General features: G+C 37.6%; 1 protein-coding gene across 1 annotated transcript in view; it reads right to left on the reverse strand.

Moving 5' to 3' along the window:
- The window catches only part of Obsc (Obscurin), a 99,959-nt gene extending 83,307 nt beyond the window's left edge, over positions 1 to 16,652 (reverse strand). The window contains exons 1-2 of the mRNA XM_074101964.1: positions 16,530 to 16,652; positions 2,488 to 2,619 (exon numbers count right to left, since the gene is read on the reverse strand). Coding sequence (XP_073958065.1) covers positions 2,488 to 2,615 — 128 coding nt within the window. The 5' untranslated portion in view covers positions 2,616 to 2,619; positions 16,530 to 16,652. The remainder of the gene's footprint in view (positions 1 to 2,487; positions 2,620 to 16,529) is intronic.
- Positions 16,653 to 17,879: the final 1,227 nt, after the last annotated feature.

Here is a 17,879-nt window from a genome sequence, read left to right on the forward strand (position 1 = left end):
ATGAATTATGATATAGGTTCTTATCATTAATTTCGTTATTAACTGTCACAGTGACAAACCATCAATATGGTGTCCGCGAAAAAATGATGACAGGGGGAATAAATTTTTTTATGCATTAAAACAATTATGGTTATCAAATGAAATCTAATAATAAGCTACCATTTTTGATGAAATTTCAAAAAATATACCTATAGTCTTTAAAAAAAACTAAAAAGAAAAAACAAGTCTAGTGGTCTAGAACTCTGTCAAGTAACTTATAGTGTAACAATCGGAACCAATTACTGACTTTCTTCGAGCCGATCAAGATTTTGAACTGACTGTGATACTGACACATACAATACAATACAATAACTCTTTATTGCACACCAATACAGTAAACAGTACAGAAAACACAAGTATATACGTAGAGATTTTCTAAGGTAAGCAATAGGCGGCCTTATCGCTTCAGAGCGATCTCTTCCAGGCAACCTTTACAATGGACAGAAATAAGGAATACATTTTAGCAGGTGGTGCAATTTACAGTAGATTAGAGCAGTATCAAGAATACATAAAACTAACACATACAATACACATACACAACAAATCTAAACAGATAGATAGGTAGATAATAACAACATATAAATAAGCTAACTATAACATTCATACGCAAGATGACAGATAGTGCTCTCTAAGCATAGACTTAAAGATAGGCAAGGACTTTGCGCGCCTCAAGTTTATCGGTAGGGAGTTCCACAACCGAGTGGCCTGGACAGTGTAAGAATAAACATAGAATTACATACATATAAATGCAATGACCCGCTTTGCCCAGCTGGCCAATAAGATATCCTCTTTACTTCCTCGTGAGAAATGGATGGCGCTTGCATATTAAATGAAAGTTAAATAGGATAACTCACGTCTTAAATCGAGTTTAGCTCGACATGTTTCGGGCGCTTGCACTTAGTTGCTTTGATCGTACGACAAATGACTGTACTTATAAGGTCGATGCCAAGTATGCCACTCTTTATCAGTCCAGATTTTAACTGGCATGAAAATACCGACTAATTTTTTGCGTACATGTTATATTATACGTATATCCATCATACCAAAAATGATAAATCCTGACCTAATAGGATATTTTCCTCAATATTTTCCCAAAAAAATCTAATGGTCCATCAGTTAAATTATCTGATAATAATGGACATGTTTTTCGAGCGTATGTGTGTATGTATATACATATACACATACAGATGTATACATACATACATACATATGTATGTCAATTTTTTGTTCTCGCTGCAGCCTAAACGGCTGGACGGATTTTAACATGAGGTATCATTGGATTCGTCATAACTGTCGGAGAGTAGGCTATTAATCTTTCAATATGGCGTCCGCGAAAAAAAAATCCACGGGTGTTTTTTATGCAATATTAATGAAAGCTACAGTGTATTTTTTAGAAATTCCCACACTTTTTCTAAATCCAAGAATTACTTGACATCTTTCAAAATTGCCACTTGAAAATTGTTCTTCACTTCGACACGCACTGGCAAGTTTTGATTTAAAAAAAAATAAAAAATATTCAAATACCGTATTCAGTATCCGTTAGGTACCTTATTTATTATTAGATATTGTTTTATATTCAGAAATTATTCCCGGAAATGTATTCAGGAGAAAGAATTAAATGTCAAGTACTTTCATAAGAGAATATGACGAGTATTTACGATTCCGGTCCAGTTTGTATTTAATACAGTTGACTATTAAAAACGCTGAAGATAAAAGAGGCAATCGCTACAGTTTCAAAGAAACTTAATAAAATAGTAATAAAACGTGTACGAAAGAAATTTATTGCGATTCTGATTTTTGTGCAAGTCGTTAATTTTGTTTTGCGCCGTTTGCAATTCTTTCTGAAGGCAAATTAACATGGGTGATAAAGATTTCGCCATCATCTGATGATGATGGGCTGGGATGATTCTCAGTCTATATACGTCCCATTGGTGGGCACAGGCCTCCTCCCAGAATGAACGGGCTTGGGCCGTAGTTCTCACGCTGGCCCAGTGCGGATTGGGAACTTTCACACACACCAATGAATTGCTTCGTTTTAAAGCTGTGGTTAACTTCAAATGTAATGCACATGAATTTCGAAAATCTCAGAGATGCGAGCCTGGAATTGAACCCACTATCCTCTGCTTGAGAGGCCATAAGTCAAATGATTAAGCTATCACCAGGCGGATGTCGCGCGGCACCAACCCATGGTCTCTCAAGCCGAGGATAGTGGGTTCACATCCAGGCTCGTACTCGATGGGATGAGTTTTTCCAAATTCATTCGTGAAATAAAATTTGAACCATGAGCTTTTCAGCGAAAGAAAACCTGCTCAAATCTAATGTATTTATTATGTGTATCGAATATTTGTAAGCCCTTTCATGAGAGGAGTTATGTGTCCAACATGATGATGATGATGTTGGTGTTGATGACGTTATTGGTGATGATGATGATGAAGATAAAGTGCTTACTGTCGCCTTGCGGCCGAGGCGGAGGTGTCTCGCTCCGCAGCGCGCGTGTCCCGCAGCACCCGCGCCGGCACGAGCCCCTGCCGCGAGCGGATCTCGCCGGCGTCCACGTCTTCTAACACGCGAACCATCCATCTGGGAAAAACAACAATTTTATTACTAGGTAATCACATCAAACACTGGTCAAGACTGTTTGATAAAAACTGCATACTGTGAAGCAGTTTAATGGTGTGTGCTCCCAATCTGATCTGTGCTTGCGTGGGGACTAGACTCCATGCCCACTCTGAGAGGAACCAGCGATTCAATTTGGTGCTTCACGGACACAAATGTAAGACTACTACATTTCCATAAACTAGATCCTCATTTTACGCATGGCGAAGCTCCCATATTTTTTTTTTCAAAAATGGTAGATTGTTACTATTTTGTCGGCGAAATTATTATGTCCAAGCATGCCGAATTACAGCTTTCTGGTACTAATTGTCTCTGGCTAAGCCGTGGACAAATGGACAACCGGACAGATATGGCGCAACTATAACAGTTCCATTTGGGTCCGTTGCCTAGTTGGAAATCAGTTACTGTCAAGCTGACCTAATTTGGCAGGCACTCCAATGACTTCTACAGGAAGTAAGACAACGTGTCAAACAAATTGTCAAAGACTCTAAACGAACAGTTCCATTTTGCCATTTTGACTAGAGACTCCCAAAAACCTCCAAAAAAGCCGTCTATTGCCTAACTTAAAATTTTCACTGTGTAGGTATAGTCGACCAAAAAAGTGCTTTACCAATTTTAATGACAGTTTTATTTATTTATTCCTCTTAATGGCGGCCATAAGGCTTGGGCCAATGTCAGTTAAATTAAAGATAAATAATATTCTTCTTATGCATGTTGTACGGTGATTGTAGTTTTTGCAACTTGATAGCAAAATTCCAGAAACCACGCCGAGACCACTTGCGCATTAAAAAATGTCAGACACGAGAGCAATATAGAATTTTGTGATCACTGTTCACTGTTAAGGTTAATCGTCGCATAAAACACTATCAAAATTATACTTCAACTAGCCAAAGAAGCAGAAATACCAAAATTAGATATCGTCTACATCCGCCATGTTCGAATGCTACAAATCGAATCACAGACAGACAGACATACACATGTTAATGACAGTTGCTACTTCAGAAATTAAAAAAAGGCTGATTGTCATATTGACTTGGGAGTGAGGCTTTGACGTTTTAAGCGCTACAAATGAAATAAAATCTTAGGGTGGTAAAGGAAAGGAATTTCTTAGTCGACTTGGTCTATTTGTTTTTTGTATCGCTTACTATTGTGGTGTTCAATATAGAGTTACTGTATTGTATTCTGACCACACTGGGAAATTAACCTGGCATAAGCTGTATATTTGAAAAGTCAACGTACCCATTTATAAATAAATATTATTTTATCTCGCCAACAAATCGAAAAAAGTCACGCACAGGAGTCGTCATTCTGAATCATAAACGAACAAGTTCCGTTGCTGAGTCTTCGACACGGAAGCTTTTAGCGGCTGACAGAGCTCATCGGTCGATGATGTTATTGCCAGGGTTGACAGAATGACCAATTTGGGAAAAGCAAACGTAAAAAAACTAGCTTAATTGGACGGCTTCGCTTCTGCAGAGAAATGAAAGGAGGCACATTATTCTCTAAGAATTCGGAAAAATACCAGCTGAGTGCGTTACTTTCAAAGAATACTCGTGTATATGCACACAATTATTCTCGGGAAAGGGAAAACCTCGAAAAAAAAACATTGCCGTCGTTTCGCTAAATCACTTTTATTTATTTAGATACATAGAGATAAAACGTTTATTTGGTATGGTACTGCAAACACACACAATCAAGATTAGGTACAGACAGATACAAAACATCAGTCCAAACTTAAAAGTGAACATTTCATATTGTTTGTGTGCGCTGCAGTAGTACAAAAGGGTCATGGCTCAGTGGTCAACATTGTTCGGTATTTCGGCTATTTTTTTAACTTTTATCTTTTTTTTATTATGAGAGGGAGGAAAACGAGCAAGCGGGACATCTGATGGAAAATGAACACCGCTGCCCATGAGTAGGTACCAACTATTCAAGGATATAATGTAATATTAGCTAGAATACTCATTACAAGTGAAAGCTAATGTTTATCAGCACATTTAGGCACACAATTAAAAAACGTTTGTAAAATGCTGCAATATTGCCCTCATGTGTATTGAGGTGCGCTAATAGCTCCAGAACAAAATATAACGCCCGCGATATCACTTTCCACACGTAATCATCTCATTTTGGGCACCCGACTTTACATTAACGTTGTGGCAACCCTATCGCACAGGTCATCAGCCCCAAGCCCCCAGTGCACTAGATCAACGGTGATATTTTATCTGCACCGCCACTCGGAAATAGAATTTGCAGTAAATCTATTTTGTCTAACGTCCAAATGTCTATCACGGGGCCGCCTGAATTTACGTATACGTCTAGAAAATTTAAATAATGTTGAAATCATTGGCTTGTCTTAATTCTTAAAGCTGTCTTTTGGTTTTTCGTCTAATCTACATACTAGTTTGAATTAATATTAAAAATGAGTATGTGAGTATGTTTGTTTATTTGTCATATATTTATATATTTTTGAACAATACAGAGAACACTAACTAACAATTAAATTATAATAAATACAAATAATTTATTTGTCAAACATAGGTTAAAATAGTTGGTACATTAATCATAGACTTGTATCACTATGCTACGCCCAAGGGCACACAAATATAAATGTCTTGTGGGTAGGCACATTCAGTCATGCAGTAAACTAAATAAAGTCTATAAAGTTTTTTTTTATTCGACTGGATGGCAAACGAGCAAGTGGGTCACCTGATGGTAAGAGATTACCACCGCCCATAGACACCTGCAACACCAGGGGGATTGCAGATGCGTTGCCAACCTAGAGGCCTAAGATGGGATACCTCAAGTGCCAGTAATTTCACCGGCTGTCTTACTCTCCACGCCGAAACACAACAATGCAAGCACTGCTATTTCACGGCAGGATTATCGAGCAAGATGGTGGTAGCAATCCGGGCGGACCTTGCACAAGGTCCTACCACCTGCACATGTTGCCAAACTATCACGCATATACTCCTTAAATTACAAATATTTCTAAATAATTATCCTATACTAAAAGCACATAAGACTAAACTAAAAGAGAGCGTCTTCACCCCTATGTAGTGTAGTTAGTATTCCATTGGTCCGCGCGAACTAGTTTGCTTCATATTTTATAAAGCGAACTACTAAGGAATGGAATTCGCTCCCACCGTCTGCATTTTCGGACACATGCAACATAGGTGAAATTACTGGCACGTGAGGTATCCCATCTTAGGTCTCTAGGTTGGCAACGCGTCTGCAATACCCCTGGTGTTGCAGATGTTTATGGGCGGTAGTGATCTCTTACCATCAGGAGACCCAATTGCTCGTTTGTCATCCAGTCGAATAAAAAAATAGGGCTCTTCAAAGCTAGAGTGAAGAGACTGTTACTGAACCATTTAAACACCTTTGGCCTCATCTGCACTTTTCATTAGGAGAGATAGGGTCAATCACGGGTCAGTTTTATGTTATAAAACCGACCAAGAGCATGTCGGACACGCCCAAGATAGAGTTCCGTAGCCATTACGAAAAAATCAAGTAATATTTTTCTAAAGATTTCGTATTGCGTAGTATAGTTTAGGTATATTTTATACCTTGGGCTGCTAAATAAACTATTAACAATTCTGAAGCAATCTTAGTCGTTATAATGTTATAATAATGTACTCTGTGGTTATAATTTTCCTCTACTACCATCCTGATTTGTTTCAAATTTTTCCACCCAACAGTTTAAATTTTGGAGGGTTCTGTTTTTGCCATTTTGGCTACGGAGCCCTAAGGAGTCCTTAGGTAAGGTTTTAAGAACACACACTACGAAATCTCTGGCATCTTGCTGTAATTTCGAAATTAACACACCAATAACAAATAGAAACTTCGTCATCAGATTGGAACCCAACGATAACTAAATAACAAACGCGTCGCTCTGGTATGCGTTGTCATATTTCTTCTACCGTTTTGATTTAGTGGGCATCGGCATTCCAAGAATTTGGAACTTTTATACAAGATCTAGTTTCTGATTTTATAAATGACAGTGTTGATTTCGGTCAACTGGTCATCCTCGGGCCATTCAATTACTAATTATAGACTAGCCCTTAACCGCGGCTTCCCATGTGTAAATCTAGGTCTGCTAGCCGAATGGGAGTGTTCGAGTGTATCTACTTTTTTTATTGTCACAGCTTTTTTTTTAAATAAAATTGACCATGATTGACCCTTATCTCACCTGATGTACCTCGTTGAGTTTCTTGCCGGATTCTTCTCAGCAGAGGTTTTTCCGAACCGGTGGTAGATTTTTTTTGACATTCATAAGTGCTTGTTATAGCCTAAATTGAATAAAGATATTTTGACTTTGACTTTGACTTTGACTTTGACTTTGACTTTGACTTTGACTTTGACTTTGACTTTGACTTTGATGTTAAGTGCAGATGAGGCCAAAGGTGTATCTCACCGGTTCAGTAAGGCCTATTCAGTCTAGCCTAGAAGAGCCCTAGATTGTATTTATCCGGAAATACAGACGACGGGAGCGAATTCCATTCCTTAGCAGTTCGCATTATCATCATCATAATTTATCGTTCATAGCTTTAAAAAATAAGAAAGAAAGAAAGAAAGAAAGTTTTATTTTGGCTCCATAAGTACCACCTAAAACTAAGACTAGAACTAGCACTAAAACTATGTTACTTGGTGACACGGCAGGATACCAAATAGTAATCGCATTCGCTCAAAAAAGTTAAATTTCACTGGTTCACTAAAACCTATGACAACACAAAGAAAACGCTAGAGCAATTTAAGTAAAAGATACGAAAAAATGGCACCGATTCGGGCAAGGAAAATACGGTATCATTTCTTATCCTATTAATCTTGTGCTTGAAACCAACCATACGCGCGCTGTCAGTTTATTACCATTCCTAATTTACGATTAGTGTAGTACACAAATTAGTCGGCTTTACACGACTACCCATTTAATAATGTCGACCCATATTTTCCGTCTTCCGGATTTTGATTTAAGTGGACTAATCTCGGATAAAGTTTGGCGAGAATTTTATTTTTAATTGGCATGATGGTTTTCAGAGGCTAAAGAGTTTTGGGGCATGGAAAATCTAAAAGTGTATTTATTTGCGTGCTCCATGTTTGACTACATTTAAGCTCGCCATCAGGCATAAGTTTATTTATCCGTTAGGTAATTAATTAAATACTGTAACTTAGCAAGTTTATTTTTATTTTTATACGACTGGATGGCAAACGAGCAAGTGGGTCTTCTGATGGTAAGAGATCACCACCGCCCATAAACATCTGCAACACCAGGGGTATTGCTGATGGGTTGCCAACCTAGAGGCCTAAGATGGGGTACCTCAAGTGCCAGTAATTTCACCGGCTGTCTTACTCTCCACGCCGAAACACAACAGTGCAAGCACTGAATGTACAAGATGGTGGTAGGATCCGGACGGACCTTGCACAAGGTCCTACCACCTGCAAGATGAGGATGTCTACAACACAATGTCTTGTACTGGAAGTAAATCAAAAAACAATAAGATGCAAAAACGTAGGCAGACTTATCATAATATTCATGTATGCAAGTGATGAAGCATGTACGCAAGTGATGAAGCAATCTGATGAAGAGTTACGATACCGACGGTTGATTGGCTTGTGTTGATTCAATTATCTAGCAGTGACTGTATGTGATGTGGAGGATATTTTAAAATCTTTACTGACACCAGAAATATTACAGACAAAAATGTTTTCAATTTATAATTTGAGTAATGTTTTTACCAGACACAAAAGTGATTCTGTCGACACCAAAGTAAAAACTATATGGCTAATTTACTAAACAGTTTTTATTCAAGCCAAATCTCTCTAATTAGCTTGTTCCATTATTATAAACGTCAGAAAATATATAAAACATGAAAAAACGTTCTCAATTAGAACAACAGCTGGACACACGCGTATATTATCATATCATCTTTTAAAATTAGCTCCATTGTTTAACCAAGGGCTTAAAAATTACACACAAAGTGTTGGGAAAGCAAATCTAAATTTGGAAATGCATAATTGAAAACACACTTTAGTACCTACTTGTGTTTGTCGACGATGTCTTCCGTGTTACTCGTCGGGACAACATTATGCCTTGAAAATTGTGGAATCTGTGCACTACGAAAAAAAACTTGAGGTTAGAACCTGAGAACTCAGCTTCGTGTTTTCTTTTGGCTCTTGGATTAAGTTTGGACTCATGACATGAAAGTTTGTCAATTGTGTTTAGTTTCTTTTCTTTTACGAGTAAAATGTGTTTTGTTTCTTTTCTTTTAAGAGTATAATACTACATACACGAGTCCATTTTTGATCGAGCGAGCGCGAAGTGTAAGCAAAGCGTCACTGTTTCAAATTGAGCAAAAATGCTTTCTTATGACCTATTCGTCGCTTTTCTCATCTACAAGTCGTATTTTTCAATTGATTCTCGTCAAATTTTGTGAAAGATTCGATTTTTATTTCGTCTGCATCCAACGTGAACCTGCCGCTTTAACCAGGTCAAAGAAACCAGTGCAGGGAATGGCTGTAAATGGAATAAAATATAGTGATGATGAAATAAAAACTAACGAAACCATTTTCATTCTGTAGTATATAGACGTCGCTGAACCTCAAAGCGAAAGGTACGAAGAAACGACTTCATTAAAAGCAAAATCTAATCCGGTAGAGCAATTTAAAATCCGAAACGATATCAAAAGGAAGCCCGACCTGCCTCGAACCGTAACATCAACAGGCCTGTCGTAAACCGACTGTTGCGCAAAGGGCGTTGTGTTATATAGACATCCTGTGACGTCTTATACATGACCTAGTTTGAAACTAATGCCAAATGTGTAAGCGTGCTTGTAAAATTGGTTTTCCAGCTTTGGGAGGAGTGAAGTGCAACTAAACCAATCAAATATAACTATTTGCTTCTGTGAAAGTTTTTCTCTTATTACTGGGTTAGCTGGATCCCTTTATAAGATTCCGTACCCGCAGAGTGATTTACAGAATTATGAATATTGATGTCGTAATGCCCGTTCAACTGTCTGTCTATCTGTTTGACTGTATCTGAAGACCTGTAATAGCTGGATTTTATACATATGAGTGTTTCTATTGCCGCTACAACAACACATAAAAAAAATGTAACTGGGCCAATTAATAAATAACCTACTTATTGAAGTAGGTTATATTATAAAGACCAAAATAAACATCTGTAGCATATATACCTATAAAGCGGTTGTGTGACTGAGTTTACTTACCAATAACATACAGCCTAAACTACTAGAGAGCTAGATTTGACGGACATGTAGCTTGAGTACCTATATCTTACTCAGAGGAAAACTTAAGATGTTTTTTTTTTAATATAGCTATTAATTAAGTTCCGATGTTAACGAAACGATTTCAACAAATTATTAAGTGCGTCTCTTTCAAGCAAAAGCAGAATTTTCCAAACTTGACTACATCAGCTGTTAGTAATATCGTAATATCGGAAAACAAAAATAAATTAAAAAACTAAAGAACCACCTCCTTGTCCTCTTTTTGAAGTAGATTATAAATGGAAGCACTGGAATCGGAGCTCAAGCTATAGAGTAATCCAGATAAACGACCAACGAATCCTTTTGTTCCTACACCCAATAAATTCACCATTTACTACCCATTAAGTAACGTTCTAGATCTGCCAGTCCAATTGAAGCTCCCACAGGTCCAACACAAGCCCCGAGTAATCACGGCTTCAAAAGAAACACATAAATCCGTCACACACCCAATTCGGACCGACCGAGCCGTTTAGCGCCAATTTAAAACATATTTTTTTAGGTTATGTCATTCGTTTGGAAATAAATTTTAAATTATAATTTTACGAGTGAAAATATTTCTTCATTTCGCGAACAAGAACTGGGTTAGTTTATTGTGTATTTTTATATGTTTTGATGTTCATTTGACGCGTAATTTCGATTTGGATTATTTGTTGAAGCTTAATTGAATTTTCGATGGTTAGACTGGTTCATTTGTATTTAGTAAAATGCCGAAAGACGTTCAATAAATTTATGTAAGAATCTAAATTCATCTGTTTTAAGAGTTATTTTAACAGAAATCTTCATTAATTCCCCATTTATTGTTAAATTTTATTAACGAACGGGAAACATTTGATGCCATCCCTGTTTATTCGGACAAAACTACACAGAGACTGCGTCATAAATCTGGCATGAAATTTATCAACGCGTGGTGAAACAGTGTTTTAGGTTTAGTGTTTAATTTCTTTGTTTTATCTATTACATCGGAAATAAAAATTGTGAAAACTTCATATTTGTTGTTGGATTTTCCTATTCGTTAGTCTTTGTATTGTAATTCCTTGTTGTTTATTTTGATTTTGTAAATTGGTTTAAGCTAATGGCCGGTGTTGCCAATCTTTGTAATAAATAAAAAAAAATGTTTGGTTTTTGTAAAATAGTAATTTAAAAAACCAGCGGTGGAACGCCCGAAATGTTCTGTAGCCAATTACGAAAAAAAAGTTTATATTTTTTTAAGAATTTGTATATTAAAGTTTAGTATATTATATCTTAGGCTATGTACTTTAATACTAAGAATTTTCAAGTTAACGTTATTAGTTTCCTTGTAAGTTTATTATTAATACCATCCTGAAATTTTTCCAATTTTTCCAGCCACCAGTTTAGATTTAGAGGGGAGGGGGGGGGGGGCTCGATTTTAATGAATATGTGCACTTTAAAGTTGAATATTTTGCAAACAAATCACTGAATCGAAAAATCTTTTTAGCAATCCCCTATCCAATTAAAATACCTATCCAATGATACCCCACACTACACGGTTGGATGAGAAAAAATAAATCACACCCACTTTACGTCTATGAGAGGTACCTACTCTAAAACAATTTTTTTAAAATTTGTTGTGCCATTTTATCAGCATAGTTTATATATATATTCGTGCAAAATTACAGCTTTCTAGCATTGATAGTCCCTGAGCAAAGCCGCGGATGGACAGACAGACAGACATGGCGAAACTATAAGGGTTCCGTTTTTGCCATTTCGACTACGGAACCCTAAAAATAAAGGGAAAAATTAGTCTCATTTTCTTCCTTAGTTGTTATACTCGTGCGAAGCCGGGGCGCGCGGCAAGTTTTAATACTAGTAGTTGTGCTAAAAAAAAGTTAACATTATTCAACTCTCCCACGGTAGACTTTTCACCTTCCATCGGTCATTGTGCCGTTTTTGCAAACGCGAATCATTCATCCCACGACACCATTTTATCGAGAGCTGTCATGTCTGATGGCCACAAAGATTTTTGTAAAAAAAAACTGAAAATGCAAGGGCGGGAGAGATCCGGAGAGAATGGTTGGGTGTTGAGTTCTAAGAATTGGATTAGCGTGATGTATGGCACCTCGCCCACTTCAGTTAACGTCCGATATATATACAATTACCTACTTGTTGGCCTATTTTGACCGGCCGTATGCACTGATGATGTATGACTGTATGATTAAATTCACCCCGAATAATATAGCACCACAACTTGGCAACTTTGACTGCAGACCTCTGGAAATTGGCAACTGGCAAAAAACCCTTATACGATCACTTTGTTGTATAGGTAACTAGCCCTGCATAATTGACTTTTTAGTTTACAGAAAATAGGTAAATAAGATAAAATCCGAATCATTTCACGGCAAAATATGTATATTATGTGCCGTGCGGTTTGCGCGTGAAAAAGAAATTTATATTCACTAAATTATCCATTATTCATTCCAATAGCTTGTATCTATTCCAGATAATATTTTTTAACATTCTGAGAACATTCGTAATGGCTGGTTTTATTTTAAAAAACCGTTACAGTTCATTTGTTACTCCGGCTTCTTTGTAACGACGTGTTAAATTGCGTATGATTTTAATAATAATATCAGAAATAGAAAAAAAGAAGCTAGAATTTCACAATTTGTGTCTATCAATTTCGGATATTTTACTTTTGTCCTTGATGAATAATTTATGTTATACATAAATAGGTACTTATGTTGTTCTGTGTTAAATACAGATATATCAATACGGTCAAAGTTCCAAAAATATGTATACACTACCTTAAAGTCACACGTATATATATATATATATATATATATATATATATCCTAGGCATATCATGAAACGCCGCCATATCGGTTCTGGTACTTCGCCGGCTGCTGTGGTTGTGGTCACAATTCATACTAACCACTCCTCGCTTCGCTCGTCGTACCTAAATTTTAATTTTTTGCGGCATATCACGGTGTGCTCGGTATAGAGCTAGGAATATCGATGAATGCGTTGCTCTAATCGATCTGCCTTATTGTTTCGCAGGCACATCGTGATATGCCTGGCCAGGTTTACTAATGTTTCGGCGAATAACGTTTGGCAACCTGTTTCATTTCGCAACCTTTCATTTCCCAACTGTTTAATATTTCTGAAACTGTAAATATTTCAGGATTTTTATAAAACTAACCTAACCTAACCTAAAGGGTTATACACGATGGCCCTGAAATAAATCCTGAAATATTTTCAGTTTTAGAGTTTGCGAAATTATAAGTTGCGAAATGAAACAGGTTACCAAACGTTACGTTGCGAAAAGGCAGTACTCGGCCTGGCCAACTTTTATACATATAATGGCGCAATTTCACGATATGCCTAGGAATTTCGTGATCTGGCGGATTTTACGATCGGCCGCCAACATTATATACAGCGTGCGGTGACTCCCCGCGTGCGGTATAACGACTAGTGAAACTCATAAGTCGATAACTCGGTCGACATAAAGCGTGAAAACCAATGAAAACGGTTCCCGGAATGCGGGCCCTATGGTATGCGTTACAGAACTGTTACTCTACTACACCCCGCATGCTTGCCCTATGGTATGCGTTACAGAACTCTACAGAACCCTGCATGCGGGCCCTACGGCATACGTTACAGAAATCTACCGCACCCCGTATGCGGGCCCTATGGCATCGTTAAGAAATCTACCGCACCCCGCATACGGCGCTATCGACTAATGTAACTGAGCTATTAAGGTCTCTAATTTAAAAGTCACTTCACATTTATTCTCAGCTCCATTTCCCAGGAATCTAATCAGCGCGTACGGTAGTCGCCCCGACCTTGTAGGTATGGCCGACTCCCTTGTAGGTATGGGTATACTTAATGTGGTATCTATTAATAAACCTCTGTAAATCCGTTTAAAAGGTCTAAGCTTGAAATGGCGGGAAGTGGTTTTGTTATATTATGTAAAGAAGAATAAAATCATGTTTTATTATGTACATTATACATTATTTTATTTATTAGGCGTCGATTTGTACTCCTGTCCTCTACAACATAGCACACCGTAGTCAAAACACTATTTAAATCCACTTCTTTTACGATCATAAATTACCTTGAATTTAACGAGCGCCTTAAAAAACAATAATGCGGTCGAGTTTACGTCTCGTCGGAGTTGACTTTTTAATGGCGGGTGAATACGACGATAACCTCATTAAATCAACGTAAAGGGTCATATTAATTACGTCAGGACACTAATTTTCTCAGAAGAAAATGGTGTCCCGTAACATTCATTGATGCAAACACACACAATGACATGTCTCTTACAGATTCTAAAAATTGCAGCGCTGAATAGCTTTCCGAATACGTTATTGTTGAAAATGACATTTTTAGTACAACTTTTTCTACTGACTGCATTGGCAGTGTCGTCGAAACTTTGTGAATTATATTCGTATCAAATTCAAGTTAACCTGTAAAACAAAGAGTGAGCTATAAATGATACTTGCAAGATTTAAAGACAAAGCCCATTTTGTTAAGGGTTATACCTCAATGCTTAAATGAATATTGCCACTTAATCAAAGCCTTGTACAAAGTGTTGAAAAACGAAAAAAGAAAATGTTTGCTTCTCAGTATTTTAAATTCTCGAGTCAAAAATGTTTGTGACCAAACTCCTTCGAAATGGCTTGATGTTTTTTTTGTGTATAGGTATTCGGTAGATCTGAGAACAGGATGGAAACCATTTTTCATACTTCTACGAGGTCAGAGTCGCGGGCAACAGCTAGTTACATAAGTAAATTATCAACTCTTCAGCTGGCTTTTTGCAATCTTGAACACCGCTAAACATCAAAATAATCAGAGTTTCTGTGAAGGCTAGTAGGCGCTAGCTCGTGATGACCGATTGACAGACATATGTTTGTGATCGGTTTAATATCTAAATGAGCCAAGCAAAACTGTACAGTCAAGTAAAAAATATGAATTTTTTTTTTTATTCGACTGGATGGCAAACGAGCAAGTGGGTCTCCTGATGGTAAAAGGTCACCGCCCATAGACACCTGCAACACCAGGGGGATTGCAGATGCGTTGCCAACCTAGAGGCCTAAGATGGGATACCTCAAGTGCCAGTAATTTCACCGGCTGTCTTACTCTCCACGCCGAAACACAACAGTGCAAGCACTGCTGCTTCACGGCTGGATTAGCGAGCAAGATGGTGGTAGCAATCCGGGTGGACCTTGCACGAGGTCCTACCACCTGCAAGAACTTATTCATAGTTTTAAAAATAATTACCAAAGACTTTTATTCCGATGCAATAAGGCCGTAGTAACATATTTTTGAGTGGTTCGAATAGATACTTATTTTTGCACTTGACTGTAAGTACAATAAAAACCCAAGATAGTATCTATCGCCATCTAGCGATATATTGACTGTCAAGAAACCTTCATCATCATCATCATCACATCATCATTTATATTTAAGAGCCTAGCTCTTGTCGGCCAATTCTTTGCATGAGCTCCTGATACGACATTATATTAACAGAGCGAGGCAAGAAGAGAATGTTGTTGAAAACGATTAAGAATAGAAGAGGGGTTATGCTGGGGTACCTGATACGACATGATAGTTACTATACATAGAAACAATAATTGTCAATAACAAGTGCTTTACTTAAAAGGAGGATTCAAGTTGAAAATAAATAATCTTATTTTTTTAATTGAGGGGAAAATAGAGGGTAGGAGAGGCAAAGGAAGAACGAGATGTGTGTTTATGAATCAAGCCTAAGAGAAGAAAGCATAGAGCAGAAACCTCACAAAAACTATAAACTTACGCAATGTATGGAGACCTTGTGATTATTTCAATAATCAGGCCACTCAACTACTGTTGCGTACAATTATGTAATTGTGGGAATGAGCTAATTCGCGAATATTGTAAATACACGAGAATTACATCGAGGTCAGTAGAGCGTCGATTTGTTTCTATCAATTCATCTCATTCCAATGTTACGATGAACGATTGTATTCTAAATCTGTTTTAACATTCGGTTTTTTAATTTAAAATTATCTGAAGGCGATACTGAAAAAGCAAGTGCGTTTAATCGCCTGTTATTATTTAGAGTAGGCATCCTTTCCTTGACAATATAATAGATGCCAGAGTAATTCTGTTTGTCTATCAACTTACTAAATAACTATTTTTTTTGAGATCTTGGGAAAGACGTAAAATAGTTTGTGTCTCTGAAAATTGTGCACAGTTTCAGTGAAAATTTCACCGAGAAACGAATGTCCGGTTCAAATGATTCCAGTAAAACCGTTCCAGAGTAGCATGACACTGCGGCGCTCGATCGATCTTGTGTAACTCGTTTGGATTATGACCGCGCAATGTATTGCTACTGGCACGATTTTACTGGAATAATTTGAACCGGGCAGAAAGCTTGAGAATAGTGTAGGCGTACAGCATGTGATGAAGACTAACGTCCCGTTCCCAGCTCTAGGACTTATTTTCTGGCTTTTTCGGTGTGTTTTAGTTACAATATAGTTATTAAAGTAAAATAATTATTATCAAGAAAACTTTTAAATTAAATGCAAAAAAAATGAAAGTAAATATTCTTCAGTTCGAATAACAACGAAGCTACCACTCCAAAATCCTCACCTTTCCTCCCCCCTTCCTGCTTGGCTCTTGCCTCTAGGGTGGTTCTTCTTAGGTCTAACAGCGGCCTTGTGTTTCGCAGCGCTGGTGTCCAGGAGCTCGGCTTGCAGGTCCAAGTCAGGGTCCAGGGTCCTGGGAGTTAGAGGGAGTACGGTTAGACACAAAGGTTTGGAGGGAACATACAGCATATCAAGGAGAAGGGGTATAACAAAATATGTAGTAGGGGTTAGAATCCGTGGTATTTAGTAGTGGTTTGAATGGCCGCTCTTAAGCAGAGAGTCGTGGCTTCGAGCCTGGGATGTAGAACATTAATTTTGAATTTTACCTTGAGCTTTTACGGTTAAAGAAAACATCGCAAGGAAAGCAGTATACACATGAAAAGCAGTTCAATAGTGCGTCCGCATCGAGCCCGCGTGGGAACTGTAGCCCAAGCTCTCTAATTCTAAGAGGTAGAGGTAGCCTACCATCAGGAACACAGGCACAGGTAGCCTTAACATAGCGTGTGTATATTTTTTGAAATAAGTAGTTAAGTAAGTATTTGTAGACTGAGGCCATAGGCTAGCAACCTGTCACTATTGCACCGTTTTTGTCAAACTTAAAACCTAAAATTGCTAAAAGTGGCTCCGAAGCGGTAACGTTTCGTGTGCTCTGCCTACCCATTTGGGAATACAGGCGTGATGTTTGTGTGTGATAATTAAAGAATGATAGTAGGTATGTTTGAGGTTTTCCGTAATTTAATTAACACTTTGTATAAGTACAAAGTACAGGTGCACCGGAAGATAATATATATTTTTATAAATAAGGATGAGGAATTAGCCTATTTTTAAAAGAAGAAAGATTGATTTATTTGCCAACATGAACAATACAGGTCAGGCAACCAGAAATAAATAAATAATAAGGCTTAAGCCTAATCTGGCACAATGTGTTTGCGAGTCCCTTGCACTGTGACATAAGGAACAGGCTCAGCTTATGCTGCGACTGCACAGAAGCCGCCCGCGCTGGTTTTCAGCCTGCCCCCGTTGACTCAGGCTAGCTAGAATGGCTTTCCTAGCAGGTTGCTTGGTACGAAAGCTAAGGTAAAAAATAAATCAACTGTCAAAAGTAGAAAGAAAACCCCTTAGGGAACCCGTTACAGAAAATATGTAGGTAATTAAAAAAACTCAAATATTCAACTCTTACTCTTTCTGTCAAAAAAAAAAAAACAAATGATTTATTCAGTAAATAGGCCACAATGGGCACTTTTACACGTCATTTTTTAAACTACCAGCGCTTTCGGAAAGACCATCATTGCCAAGAAGAATGCGCCGCAAGAAACTTGGCAGAAAGTCAGTCAGTCTATAAGTATAACCTTAA

This window comes from Choristoneura fumiferana, chromosome 18 (genome assembly GCF_025370935.1).
Source record: "Choristoneura fumiferana chromosome 18, NRCan_CFum_1, whole genome shotgun sequence".
In the NCBI taxonomy this organism is placed as follows: Eukaryota; Metazoa; Arthropoda; class Insecta; order Lepidoptera; family Tortricidae; genus Choristoneura; species Choristoneura fumiferana.